General features: G+C 41.0%; 1 protein-coding gene across 1 annotated transcript in view; it reads left to right on the forward strand.

Annotated features, from left to right (window-relative positions):
• Positions 1–347: 347 nt before the first annotated feature.
• agbl4 (AGBL carboxypeptidase 4) overlaps positions 348–13,869 on the forward strand; it is a gene marked incomplete at both ends in the record, with an annotated part of 599,805 nt that continues 586,283 nt past the window's right edge. The window contains 2 exons of the mRNA XM_084066101.1: positions 348–382; positions 3,709–3,827. Coding sequence (XP_083922227.1) covers positions 348–382; positions 3,709–3,827 — 154 coding nt within the window. The remainder of the gene's footprint in view (positions 383–3,708; positions 3,828–13,869) is intronic.

The following is a 13,869-nucleotide window of genomic DNA, read 5'->3' on the forward strand; positions in this document are numbered from 1 at the left end:
GTAGATGTGCAATATATTTTCACTATTTGGACTGGAGTATGACAAAGTAAATACAGGCTCCGAGTACATATATCTGGCTTAATTAATTAGTATCATTGTTAACACACTTGTGATGGAAGTAGAAGGTCTAGTTGTCAGCCGGGTCATTCTCAATAGAGCCTGGAGGAGGTGATAGCAGTAGTAGTTAGTTGATGTGCGTGCAGTTGTATGTATCTCCAGCACGCACCACGCACGCACGCCACGCCACGCCACTACGTCACGAGCACACGTTGGCTTTCTTTCCTCGTGTGCGTTGCCGTGGCAACACTCACCCCGCGTCGAGTGAATGAACACAAACGCAGAGGAAGATGGAGGAGAATACCAGGGACGGCGACACTGGTGTGTACATATATAACATAATGACTGCTTTGCACAGGAGAGAGAGAATGCATGGTGATGAATGGGGTGTTTCACAACACATAGCGGGTGCACGACACGTCTCTTCAACGCGGCGTTTCTCTGTTGTTGACAAACACGACCAGCTGCATACCTAGCATGCTAGCGAGCAGGTGCATCATGTAAACACAGTCACTGTTTTGTTATTATGAGGGGACGCTCTTAGCATGATGTGTGCTAGCGTTGGTAGAGTCAGTGCAACGATACTGGACATGACAGCTGTATATACCCGTGTGTCATATCTCATCTCCATTCTGTTAACAGCAAAGTTAACGTTACCTGACCATGCCTCTCTCTATGGATAGGTAGCTAAACTGTAACTGAAAAGAAGTTTCTCAATACCTCATGCCTACTGCTGCTGACTTGCTCTTCATACGGTAACAGGATGGGTGGGAACTATAGGGACATCTCTTGGCTATTGGCTATTTTGTCCAAAATATTAAAAAATAAAATATTTGAAAAATGGTCTTAAGTAATGTAAAGTATACATGATGTGAACATGCACAGTACATCATTATCAGACTTATTTTCATCCTTCAACTTCTTGTTTATGCCCCAAAATGTCTGGATATACAGGTTTTGTAGCAATAGGCTCTATTCACAGCAGCCATATTGTGAAGACATTCACAGGTGTTGCCAATGATACTAATGAAGGCTCTGTTCCATTCTGGTCAAACATCAGGTTCAGGTCAGACATCAGTCAGGGTGCTGCTATTGTGCATGTTGGCTCACTGGAAACACTCTGCTACACCAGTGGGTCTACAGTTGGGGTCCAGGGACCCTCATGGGCTTCCAAATGGCCCCTTACAGGTGTGTAACTCTGAGAGTGTACAAATAGAACCAAATGGACCCGAGTTATGGGGCTCGTGGAAACCACTGTGCTAGACTAAATGGAACAGAGCCTTCATTAGTATCATTGGTAACACCTGTGAAGGAAGTGATAATATGGATGCTGTGCATAGAGCCTATTGTAGAAATATTAGACCTTAATTGAAAAAATGTTATTGCCAAAAATTGCCAATTTAACACCGAGGTGCCCACTCTTCCTTGGTGCCCACCTATTCTGTATCCATGAAAACAAGCCCAAACCCATGAGCACTCTAACCCTATATGCATTGGCTATTTGAAAATAGCAGATCTACAAGCTCACAACGCGATGTGACACGTTGTGAGCTTGTAGATCTGCTATTATCAAATAGCCAGTTTAACACCGAGGTGCCCACCTATCCTGTTGGATACAGGATAGGTGGGCAAAATGTAATATTTGGAAAATGTTTTTAATAAAGTATGTATGCATGATTAGAACATGCTTAAACATTCGACAATTAAGGTCTAATATTTCTACAATTACTACAAATTGCTACAAAACCTATATATATCCAGTCATTTTGGGGCATAAACAAGAAGTTGAAGGATAAAATTAAGTCTGATAATGATGTAATGTGCATGTTCACATCATACATACTTTACATTACTTAAGACCATCTTTCAAATATTACAATTCCTTTTTACATTTTGGACAAAATAGCCAATTTTACATCGAGGTGCCCAGATGTCCCTAGTGCCCACCTATCCTGTGTCCCTTCATACACAGCTACATTGTAAAATCCTGAGTGTTCCAGGGTCTCTTGGATCCATTTGCTCTCTCATATGAGAAACTCTCAGGATTTGACGGTTTAATTTCATTTGAAGTGACGGGTTGCGTGCAGCTGCAGCGTCGTACTTTTTGAATGACACGTTAATGCATGTTGGCTGTCTGAACCATAGATATAGAAACCTAGATACCTCATTGGCCTCTGCAGTTAATTGGAGCGACTGGTATCGCAAAACCTTTGTGCTTCCGCCCTCAGTCGCGTGCGTCACAGAAGGGGGCCTCCAGTAGGCCTAACCGAACGCCCCCTTCTGTGACGTTCAGTAGGCCTCTGATTGCGAACGTCCCCTTCTGTGACGCACGTGACTGAGGGCGGAAGCTGGTGCGCGCCCGTGATACGAACGCTTCAGAGCCGAAGGAGGCGTCTACCTTTATATGTCTATGGTCTGAACGCCTTATCCTGCTTCCTTCGTTCAAAGTGTGAAAGAACCAAAGCATCTATAGCTAATTATTGCGATAGAAAACATATTTGCTGGGTTGAAGGTGGTGAAGCAAGGGCTTCCTCATTTGTAAAAATGATGTTCATACAATGAAAACAATCCTCAGTGTGGTGCAGGGCAGGAATTTCAGGGAGGCCACGAAGGCCATGGCCGTCGTTGCCCGTCAGTTTGGCCCTGTGCCCCTCAAAAAAAATGTCATGCCATGAGGCCACAGTGGCCTTAATGCCCCAGCTGACTGTACCACTTTCTCCTCTGTCTCTTTGTTGTCAATATGTAGACACCAGTGTCTCTTTCTTGTCAAGATGTAGACATCAGTGTCTCTTTCTTGTCAATATGTAGACACCAGTGTCTCTTTCTTGTCAATATTTAGACACCAGTGTCTCTTTCTTGTCAATATTTAGACACCAGTGTCTCTTTCTTGTCAATATGTAGACACCAGTGTCTCTTTCTTGTCAATATGTAGACACCAGTGTCTCTTTCTTGTCAATATGTAGACACCAGGGTCTCTTTCTTGTCAATATGTCGACACCAGGGTCTCTTTCTCTTTCTTTCCAGTGTCCCCATCTTTAAACCAATCCAGCAACTTTGATTGGTGCAGGGCTGAGAATGGATCTACTTAAAAATAGCAGATCTACAAGGGAGCTTGTACAGCTGCTATTTTAGATTTTTTTTGGTGAAAAATCTTGGAACATATTGGAAAATGTTGGATAATGTTTTTTTTTTTTTTCACATACGTTTTCTCTTCTGGGTGTCCGTGGCACAAAAATCTTTCAGATGGGGGTCCACCACCACGGCCAAATACATATCAATTTGGGGTCCATGTCATGAACCACCCACGTATGGGCCTATATTAGCCTAGGCTAATTGAGGATATGTTTTATTCATTTTATTTTATTTTGCCAGTTCATGCTCAAAGAAAGAAAAAGAAAAAGAAAGAAAGAAAGAAAGACAAAACCCACCCTTTTTGTTCAGCAAGTTCAGTACAATCAGTAGACAAAGGTGACAATTAATGGAGAATGTATTCTGATATACTGTACTGTGGTGTGTATTGATATGAAACAAATACGTTGTGTTAAGTATGTTAATAGTGTTAATTTGTCCATTTGTAACTATGAGAGTCTACCAAAGGAACATGAACACTACTGTATTTACTTTTACACTGTGTATTTGTGTTCCAGGCAGTGAGGCTGGGGGAGAGGATGTCTTGGTGGGCAATGTGAACAAACTACTGATGACCCCACCAGGTTACCAAGGACCTCAGCGGAAAGGACACCTGCTCTTTGATGCTTGTTTTGAGAGCGGTGAGTACTGAACTTATTGTTCAAAAAATGTGGTTTGCTAAATTAGACCTGCTGGTGGCGCTATAACAGGCCAATGTGAAAAGGGTGGCATTTCCTCCTCGGCCTAGTGGGAATATGCGTGCAAAATTTCACGGAAATCGCACACTGCGTCCAATGTTAGCCAAGTAGGATGGAATATGAAATATTTGACACAACCATCTTGATCACATGACTATAGAGATACTGTGTAGTGTGTACCGATTTGCATGATTTTTGGACAGAATCTGAAGGAGTAAGAGCAAAAAAAAATGTTTTACAAAAGTCAGCCTCCTGGTGGTGCTCTAAAAGGCATATGTGAAAAATGCAGGGCAAAGGTTTTTCCTTGGCCTCTAGGGAGTGTGCGTGCAAAGTTTCACGCAGATCGGTGCAGTTATAGGTAAAAGCGCGAATTGGCCTGTTATAGCGCCACCATGAGGCTTGAAAGTTTTGAAGTTTTTCAAGAAAATTTCACGGAAATCGCATGCTGCGTTCTCAGGCATTTTGTTCAAAACAAACCAATCCTGCAAACTTTGGAAGCCAATCTTAGCCAATCAGGATGGAATATGGAAAATCGGACAGATCCGCATTGATCACATGACTGCAGAGATACTATGTACCGATTCGCGTGTTTTTTGGACAAAATCCAGGGAGTGTGTGTCACAGCGACCGGGCCAACAGTGGTGGAGATTAGCTGGTCACAGACTGGACAGACACACGGACGAACGGACCGGGGGCAAAACATACTCTCTCGCCATGCCTTTCGGCCTGGCGGAGACAATAACTATACACACTAGAAAAAGTGCTCCTCGGAGCACAGGTCTCCGCCAGGTCAGGTACGTTATTGTGGCCTCCTGGTGGCGCTATAATAGGCCAAAGTGAAAGGGGTGTCATTTCTTCATAGGCTTTTCACGGCAATCAGACACTGCATTCATGATTTGAGGCATTTTGTTCCAAAAACATGTTTTGCTAAGATTAGACCTGCTGGTGGCGCTATAACAGGAGATTAGCTGTTCACAGACGGACGGACGGACACACACACGGACGGACGGACGGACGGACGGACGGGGGGGGGTAAAACATACTCTCTCGCCATGCCTTAGGCCTGGCGGAGACAATAAATTGTCCTAAGTCAAATAGATGGCGGAGTCCACCACAACTATAACGACGACAGTGGTGAGCAATATCATTAGAGATTACTTTCAGAAGCATTTGATGAATGATAGAAACGCTGAAAGCCAATCAAAATCCATCAAATCCATCCAATTCATCCCAACACATCACTCATGGTCAACATGTTTACAGAGCGTTATCGTCCATCGGTTTGATGATGTGTGTGTGTGATTTAAAAACATAGGCCTTGCACCTACTGTACAGTATCGTAATGTAGGTGTTATCTGCTGTAGATATTCTGTTCAATATATTCTGAGTTATTCCTTATAAGATATGCTTTTATAGTAGACAGCAGTGACATCAAAGAAAGGGACCCGCACATTGTCTGGAACAACAACAAAAAATGTTGCTCTTTATTCGACGTTTCGGTCGCTAGACCTTCATCAGGACAGACAATGATGAAGGTCTTAACGAATAAAGAGCAAAAACACACTTTTGTAAGTTCCAGACAGTGTGCGGGTCCTTTTCTTTAATGTCCTTATCAGAGATCCCCTTCTGAACATTTTGCACTTTTTTCCCTATGCACCTGTCACCAACCTTCTGAGGTGCCATCGGCCTTCCTCTCTAAATAGTAGACAGCAGTCAAACAGCACAGAATGAAATCAATACGGTTGAATGAATGAAATATGCCCTTGATATTCCATTCCCCTGAATGATCAGAGCAGAGCTGGATATTCCACAACAAGTCAAAATAGAGTCTTGTTGAACCAGCTGGCTTTTATGCCAGATAATACAGGGCCACTCCAGAAAAGGGTGAAATAAATCTAATAGCTTTACTTTATGGGAGTAATTGCCCTGTTACGCAGTTACCTTGTGCATCTCTTTTGTTGACGATATGCATAAAACGCAGCCAATGTGTTCAAGAGGCCTTTTTAACCCATTAAGCCCTGGAATGCATCTGTGTCACTTTTTCATTTGAGCTAAAAAAGCATCATTTTACACTTTAGCTATTCAAAAATAGCAGATCTACAAGCTCATAGCGCGGCACCGAGTGCCGCGCTACGAGCTTGTAGATCTGCTATTTTTGAAAAATCTTGAACATGTGTGCAAATCTTTGAATATACATATTCCTTTAAAGCAAACATTAACTCAAATCCTTGCTTCTGGGGGTCCCTGGAACAAAATATTTTGAGATGGGGGTCCGCGGCCAAATTCATATCATTTTTGGGGTCCTTGACATGCAAAAGTTTGAAAACCACTGATATAGAAACATATGTCTTTCAGAAAACCGTTAAGATTTATAAGACATTTTGCAGAACCGGAACCTCAGGCCTCAATAGGTTAATGCCCTGAATGGACACGCACGCACACACGTGTGCACGACCGTGCGCGTGGCGTGCGCACGCACACAGTGAATCAAGGAATCAGCAGGTCTCGTTGGGGACTGCATCAATGTGTGGAGATTAGGTTCAGATGGGGCTCAGATTTCATATTTTCTCACCAGACGAGATCATTTTAGCTTCTGTAGATTGAGATGATCTTGAACTTCACCCTGTTCCTTTCTGGCCCAGCTGTCACCAACTGTTATTCTCCTGAAGTGGATTTTTATTTTTACCCCGTTCCAAATAATATGGATTTCACCTTGGTCCAAATATCACTAAGCCTGTCTGGTTCTTTTTAAATTATAAACTTGTTTTCCAACGACCTAGACCTCGAAAAGGAAGATACATTGTGCCTGAAAGCCAGATTTAGCCTGACTTTAGTTTAAAGCTCCAATCCGCAGTTCATCATTCATTTCAATTCGTATAGTTTTTTGAAAAAAATCCAATTGTGTGGTGGAAGGAAGATGGTAACACAATAAAACGGCCATCATTGGAGACACTCTCCATACTCTGCTATTAATTAATGTTTGATTTATATTTTCACGCATGACTGTGTTGCTTGCCGAAAATAGCAGATATAGCTTGTAGATTTGGTATGTTCGGTGAGCGACACCACCATAAAACAGAGTATATATTAACACATTCCACGCCAGAGTTTAATATCATAATGTACTCACCAGTGCCAGCGATTTATTGTTGTTTTTTTGTTTTTTTCACGCCCCCACAGACCTCGCTAAATACCTTAAGATCGCGCGTTAAACTGTTTGTAGACACACAGGGTAGCTGTGTGAGTGGCCCAGAGAAGACCGTTTTAATCGGCGACACTCCATTTTGCAGTAGTCGCGGTTTCTGTTAAACAGCCTTCAGCGAGGAGAAAAAAAAATCAGAGATAATGGTGGATTAGGGGAAGATTTAGAGCGGCGGCGGATGGGAACGAAAATATCCGGATACGGATATTTCCATATCCGGGTGTGCTACAATGAAATGTGTCACTGCGAGAAAAAAAAAAAAAAAAGACCACTTCGCGTAGAACTACGCGACTGCGCAATTATTTAGGTTTGCGTAGAACTACGCGATTGGCACGCAATGTGTTAAGCATAGTGCTCACCCGAAATCCGGGTTAGCATTATACTCATTCATTAGTATTTAAATGAAAAACTCTGATATAGCAAGTCAATATTTTCAATCATGTTGCCTGGTCCTCCCAACTACGGAAGCACAACTCTACATTCTCTGCCATTTTTGCTGTAGTCAGAACAGCATTTCAATTACCTCTCACTGCCGAAGAGGGAGACAAACATGCAGAAAGCCCAGATTGGAGCTTTAAATGCAGCATTAAATGTGCCTATCGCCAGTATTTAAATGAGAAGTATATTCAGAGCCACAAGTAAAGAAAATAAGAGATCAAAGAGCCTGTCTATTTTCCTCCATAGTTGTGTGCAAACTATACAACTCCTGAAGGTGAAAGCATAAAGATAGCCTAATATACAGTAGGTAAAAATAAAAACATGTTAAATAAAGAGGGTTATGCTACAGATATCATGATATCAAAATGGTGATTGGCCTTGTTATAAATTGGTGTATTCTCCCAGATGACATGGCCAGAGGAGCTCAGACATTGATTAACCCATTAAGACCTGGAACTGTGTCATTTTTAGATTTGAGCTAAAAAGCATTATTTTACACTTTGGGCTATTCAAAAATAGCAGATATACAAGCTCGTAGCGCGGCACCGAGTGCCGCGCTACGAGCTTGTAGATCTGCTATTTTTGAAAAATCGTGAAAATGTGTGCAAATATTTCAATATATATTTTTTTTAAAGCGAACATTTTTAACTCAAATCTTTGCTTCTGGGGGGTCCCTGGAACAAAATATTTTGATGGGGGTCCGCGGCCAAATACATATCATTTCGGGGGTCCTTGACATGAAAAAGATTGAGCACCACTGATATAGAAACATACGTTTTTCAGAAAACAGTTGAGATTTAGGAGACATGTAGAATCGGCTTCAGGTCTCAATGGGTTAATGGGTATTGAGCTCCCACACTCAGATCGGCTAACATACCAGCGTCTCTGGCCCCCGGATGCATCTCCTGAATGATTTATGGAATTGATATTAATCTCTTTCCAGTAAATGCATTACTAAAGTTGGAATGGGAGCTGAATTGATGTTTGCACGCTAATGTCAAATTAATGTCCTGTTGCCGTCTCAACAAAATGCAACACGTTGGTCTTACTTACTGCAGAGGTGGGAACAACTATCGGTTGCATTTTTTGTTATGATATTGATAATTGGTGTTTTGCAAAAAGTACAGCTATTGAGACCTTTTGCACAACAGAAGTTTGCTGTGCATGGCATACCGTAACTTAGTAATAGTATTAAATAGGGATTATCGTCACCTTCTGTAATATTTTACAAATTATTCAGGAACTGCTCCTTTATAATTTGTCCAATTTAAATTGAACATCAATGCACATCAACAGTATACCAACCATCTTGCTACTCCACAAATACCACACTTTGCCCATATTCACATACATGAATAGCCATGGTTCACATGACGCTTGTATACAAGCGTCATGGTGCCAGTTGCCCCTGGGTTTTCGCGGATTTCTTTTTGTTTAGATTGCCAACTCTCACATGTACATAAACGTTCAGATTTCAAATATAAAGTGCTTACCACAGAGCCACGGATGTTACCTCGCGATGCGGACCACATTAAGTACCCGTATCTCCCGTATTGTTCAATAAAAAGCATTTTAAGCCCATCGCCGGCCATTTTCTTTTTTCAGGTTTTTTTTTTTTTTAATGTATCAGAGTGCAATACACCTCCCAACCATTAGGTGTCGCATGGTTGAAAGTATCGGAGAAAATTTGGACAAAATGGCCGGCGATCGGATTAAAATGCTTTTTATTGAACAATACGGGAGATACGGGTACTTAATGTGGTCCGCATCGCGAGGTAACATCCGTGGCTCTGTGGTAAGCACTTTATATTTGAAATCTGAACGTTTATGTACATGTGAGAGTTGGCAATCTAAACAAAATGAAATCCGCGAAAACCCAGGGGCAACTGGCACCATGACTGTCATGGAATGACAGTCATGTTTCAGGGCTAATACATGAACAATGTTTCACTCCAGACTTAAAGGACATTTTTGGACTAAGGTTTTCTTACCTTTTCTAGGATGTTATGATATCTTAGGATGAATGGTACAGTAGAAAAATGTCATAACTCCATCCCGGGTCCACCACAGCTTAAAACGTGCGCGCGGATAGGCCTTGCGTTAGATCGCGAATTTTAATAGCTTTTTTTTTTTTTGGTGAGATCTGACGTTCATATTGACTGTCCAAAAAAAAACAAAAACCTAAGTCTCGCTAGACGAGATTGAAATCTCGAGATTTCAATCTAGTCTAGCGAGACTTAGGTTTTTTTTTTTTTTTTTTTTGGTTGCATAGTGTTCTGTCACTATGAACGTCAGATCTCAAAAAAAAAAAAAAAAAAGCAATTAAAATAGCTTTTTAAGCTAAATTTAAGCTGTGGTGGACCCGGGATGGAGTTATGACATTTTTCTACTGTACCATTCATCCTAAGATATCATATCAAATATATAAAAATTCTCCTTTAACAATCAAGCATAATGTGTTTTCTGAACATGATCTAATTCCCAGACTTTGAGTATGAGAGTAAAAATAAGGACTTGAAAGTAATAGCTCACTATGTGAACAAAAACAGCAGTGTGGTCGGTGGCAGTGTTTCAATAGCGGTGCATTAGCACAATAACAGATTGTGCCATTAAACCCTACCCACTCTGAACAAGAAAACAATGCTGCTGTTTTCAGCGTCGTTACTAAGTAGTCCACTTAAGGGTTATTAGAACCGTGCAGAAATAGCAACAGCATGGCTCTTGAAAAGATGATTGTCGGTCTCTGAATATTTACTATCCATTTTCACACGATCTAAAAATATTGTATAAAGTTTGAAGTAGTGTAGCCTCACTGCAGGTTTATCCCAGGTACAGTATGTTTCGTAGATAATAACTTAGCTTCTGTAGTAATCTTGTTTCTTTGTGCTGGGTCCCAAGGAAATCCACACATCTCTATAAAACAGAGTGCTCTCTCATGACAACTCGGTTCTTTCAGTATTTATTTTATATTTTCAAGATGATGTGCAAAAAACAAACAAACCCAGCCAAACGTTTCAGCTCTGCTGTCTTCTTCTGTGGCTTTGTCACACTTCTGGCTGTTTTTACAGAACTGAGTGTGGTACATTTTATATACTTTTTAGATTGAGTTATGGAAGATATTAGAATAGTATATAGTGCTGAACATCAAATAATTGAAGTGGAGAGGGCTATACAATGTCACTATTGTCCTTGTGTCTTAGTGTGCAGTGAAATAACTGCTGCTTAAAGTTACAAAGATTACTATTACTATTACTGATTCCCCAACTTTGGCTGCAAAAGAATCAGGACCGGACTGGGTCAAAAAATTCAAGCCGGGAGTCATACACCCTGACTCCTAAAATAATGCTATACTATGGTGTTATGAAAACGTGTTTGTCTTATTTTGTCATCAAATTAGTTTACCAATAGTCAAAATAATATGCCAATACCAATATTCAACACGAGTAGAATAACAATAAGAATAGTAAACATACAGTAGTATGTCAAAAGAAACTTTCAACTTGTGTGATGTTATTTCAGTTCATTCAACTATAAGAGTCTAGTAGGTTTTATACTTGTGATGAGAGACATTATACCACAACAAACCACATCTACTAACACTAAATGGAATAAGCTTTGACAGTAACAAGTAGCCTAATGCCAAGGCTACTTGGCACTACTATCACAGCTAAACATTCAGCCATAGAATAGCCTACCAACTTGTGTCATGTTATGAGCTAAATGTTTACAGCTTGTTACAGGCTGGAGAGAATACAATGCTTAGTAACATAATCCCTAGGAATATACAAATAACTCAACATTATACCAGTTATGTCCAACCGTGGATTTTGTTTGTTTGTTGTGGCATCTCAGTCTGTGATTATCAACTTTAATTTGAAGCACCCACAGCTGCAGTGCATAATGTAGGCTATTGATTAGACCACGAACCTGAGAGCTGCTAAATGATTACCTGTTAATCATAGCTGGTCTAAAGCATTCCTGGGAACCCCATGTGTTAAGAAGAACTTACTTGCGACAGCAGAAGCATGATATTTTACTGACTGGGAGCTTTGAATATAATATCATTGTCATTTTGAAACAGCCTCCTCCCCTGGACAGACACACACAGGTCTCTTTTTTTTTCTTGTCCTTTCAGCTCCACCACTCTTTTTCTTACTGGGCGCCGTAGCTCCCAAACTGTGGAACGAGCTTCCACCCCATGTTAGAGCGTCTCAAACCCTGCCTGTGTTTAAACCACGTTTGAAAACTCACTTGTACTCCTTTGGCGTTCGAAAATTCAGACTGAGAGTTGTGGTTTCCACTAGGCATTGTGTCTATATGTTGTGCTGTTTGTTTATTGTGTATTATTTTGCTCTTGTATATTTTAAATAAATAAAGTGGATTGGATTGGACTGGGAATGGGCTTGAGCTCCATATTTGATAAAGATAACGTGACGCAAACGTCAGTTAATCTCTCCTTCTCAGCAGTCTCCGCAACAGTCACTCGCAACTATTCCTTCTCTCTCACGTTGCTGTTCTGTTTTACAACTGCCAGATTCTGTGAGAGAAACAAGCAACCATGTCTAGGAAAACCAGCCCAAAAGAAGCAACTATGGGCCACATGAGCACTTTAACATATACATCGGCCATTTGAAAATAGCAGATCTACAAGCTCACAACGCGTCGCGATGCGACGCGTTGTGAGCTTGTAGATCGGCTATTTTCAAATAAAATCTTGCGGGGGAAATTATAATAAGCAGATCTGGCAACCCTGCTGGTGATGGAGGCGGGGTGGAAAGCGTAAAAACAAATCATTCACGTCTGACTCTTGATCCTTCCAAAAAAAACACTTTGATTACTGACATTTTGACCAATCCAACTAACAGGCGCTTATCCTATGTCTGACAGCGCTGCATGCCACATAATTTTGACAGACAGGCCAGGCAGGCCAATCAAACTGCAAGCCACCGGGGATTGTCCCGCCCCCCTCCCGCCCCGTGCCTGAAAATAATTGTTATTCCATGGGAGTCAATGGTGACTTGACGCAACTTTACACTTGGTTTTATTATCTTCTTCCCACAGGATGATATGCGTATTTTTAAATTATGGTCTCATTAATTTTTTAATTGGTGATAAAGCAGGCTATGTTTTCGGGGCTTGTGATTGGGTTCTACTGAGTGAAGACCCACTCTCTCGCTCCCCTAACCTTCCACCCATTAGCATTTGTTTTCCGGTTACACTCGGGACCGGAAATTCCAAGATGGTGGATTTGAATGCACTGAACTAGTGGCTTCAATACGCATTCTGTAGAAAGTAGAAACCAATAGGCGACGTCACAGCTCCCTTCGTCCATTCTTTTTTACAGTCTATGGCGTGTGCGCCACTTCTTGTAAAACCAGCTAGCTATGTACAGTACTGTAGCTATTCTGAAGGAGTGACTGCTGTCAGTTGGTCAGTTGTGATATAGTTTTTCCTAGTTGATCATGCCAGACCTCACTGATGTGAAGTGTTTTTTAAAACAGCACGACTTTCTGGTCCCTATTATAAGCAAGGCCAGTCCTTACTGTAGGAATAGTGTTGAAATTATATACCATATAGGACAACATTGATATGCATAGGATCATAAATCCTATTGGTATTTCCCATACGGTCAATCTGATATCTGTGATATCTCAAGTTTCCAATGCATATTACTGATGACAGAAAGGCAATTGGAGAAGACTCCGGTATTATTGACTTGTGCTGCATGTGTGTGTGTTACATGCAGTACACGTGTGCCTACTCCTCCTCCCAGATGTGGAAATGGGTCTTTCGTGACAGTATACGTCCATTTTACTCTCTTCAACCCCAATTTAATCCATTAAGACCGGGGAAGAATCTGTGTCTTTTTTAGACATCTTTGGCTATTCAAAAATAGCAGATATACAAGCTCATAGCGCGGCACAGAGTGCCGCGCTATTAGCTTGTAGATCTGCTATTTTTAGAGAAAAAAATTGAAAATGTGTGCAAATCTTTGAATATATATACTGTACATTTTTAAACTCAAATCTTTGCTTCTGGGGGGTCCCTGGAACAACATATTTTGAGATGGGGGTCCGCGGCCAAATACATATAATTTCGGGGGTCCTTGACATGAAAAAAAGTTTGAGAACCACTGATATTATAGCAACATAAGTTTTTTCAAAAAACTGTTTTGTAGAAAAAAGACATTTGTAGAATCCCCCAGAAGTAAAGATTTGAGTTAAAAATGTTGGCTTTAAAAATATATATATATTCAAAGATTTGCACAAAGTTTCACGATTTTCAAAAAACAGCAGATCTACAAGCTCATAGCGCGGCACTCGGTGCCGCGCTACGAGCTTGTAT

The sequence above is a fragment of the Gymnoscopelus microlampas genome (assembly GCF_963454915.1).
Source record: "Gymnoscopelus microlampas genome assembly, chromosome: 9".
Taxonomy (NCBI): Eukaryota; Metazoa; Chordata; class Actinopteri; order Myctophiformes; family Myctophidae; genus Gymnoscopelus; species Gymnoscopelus microlampas.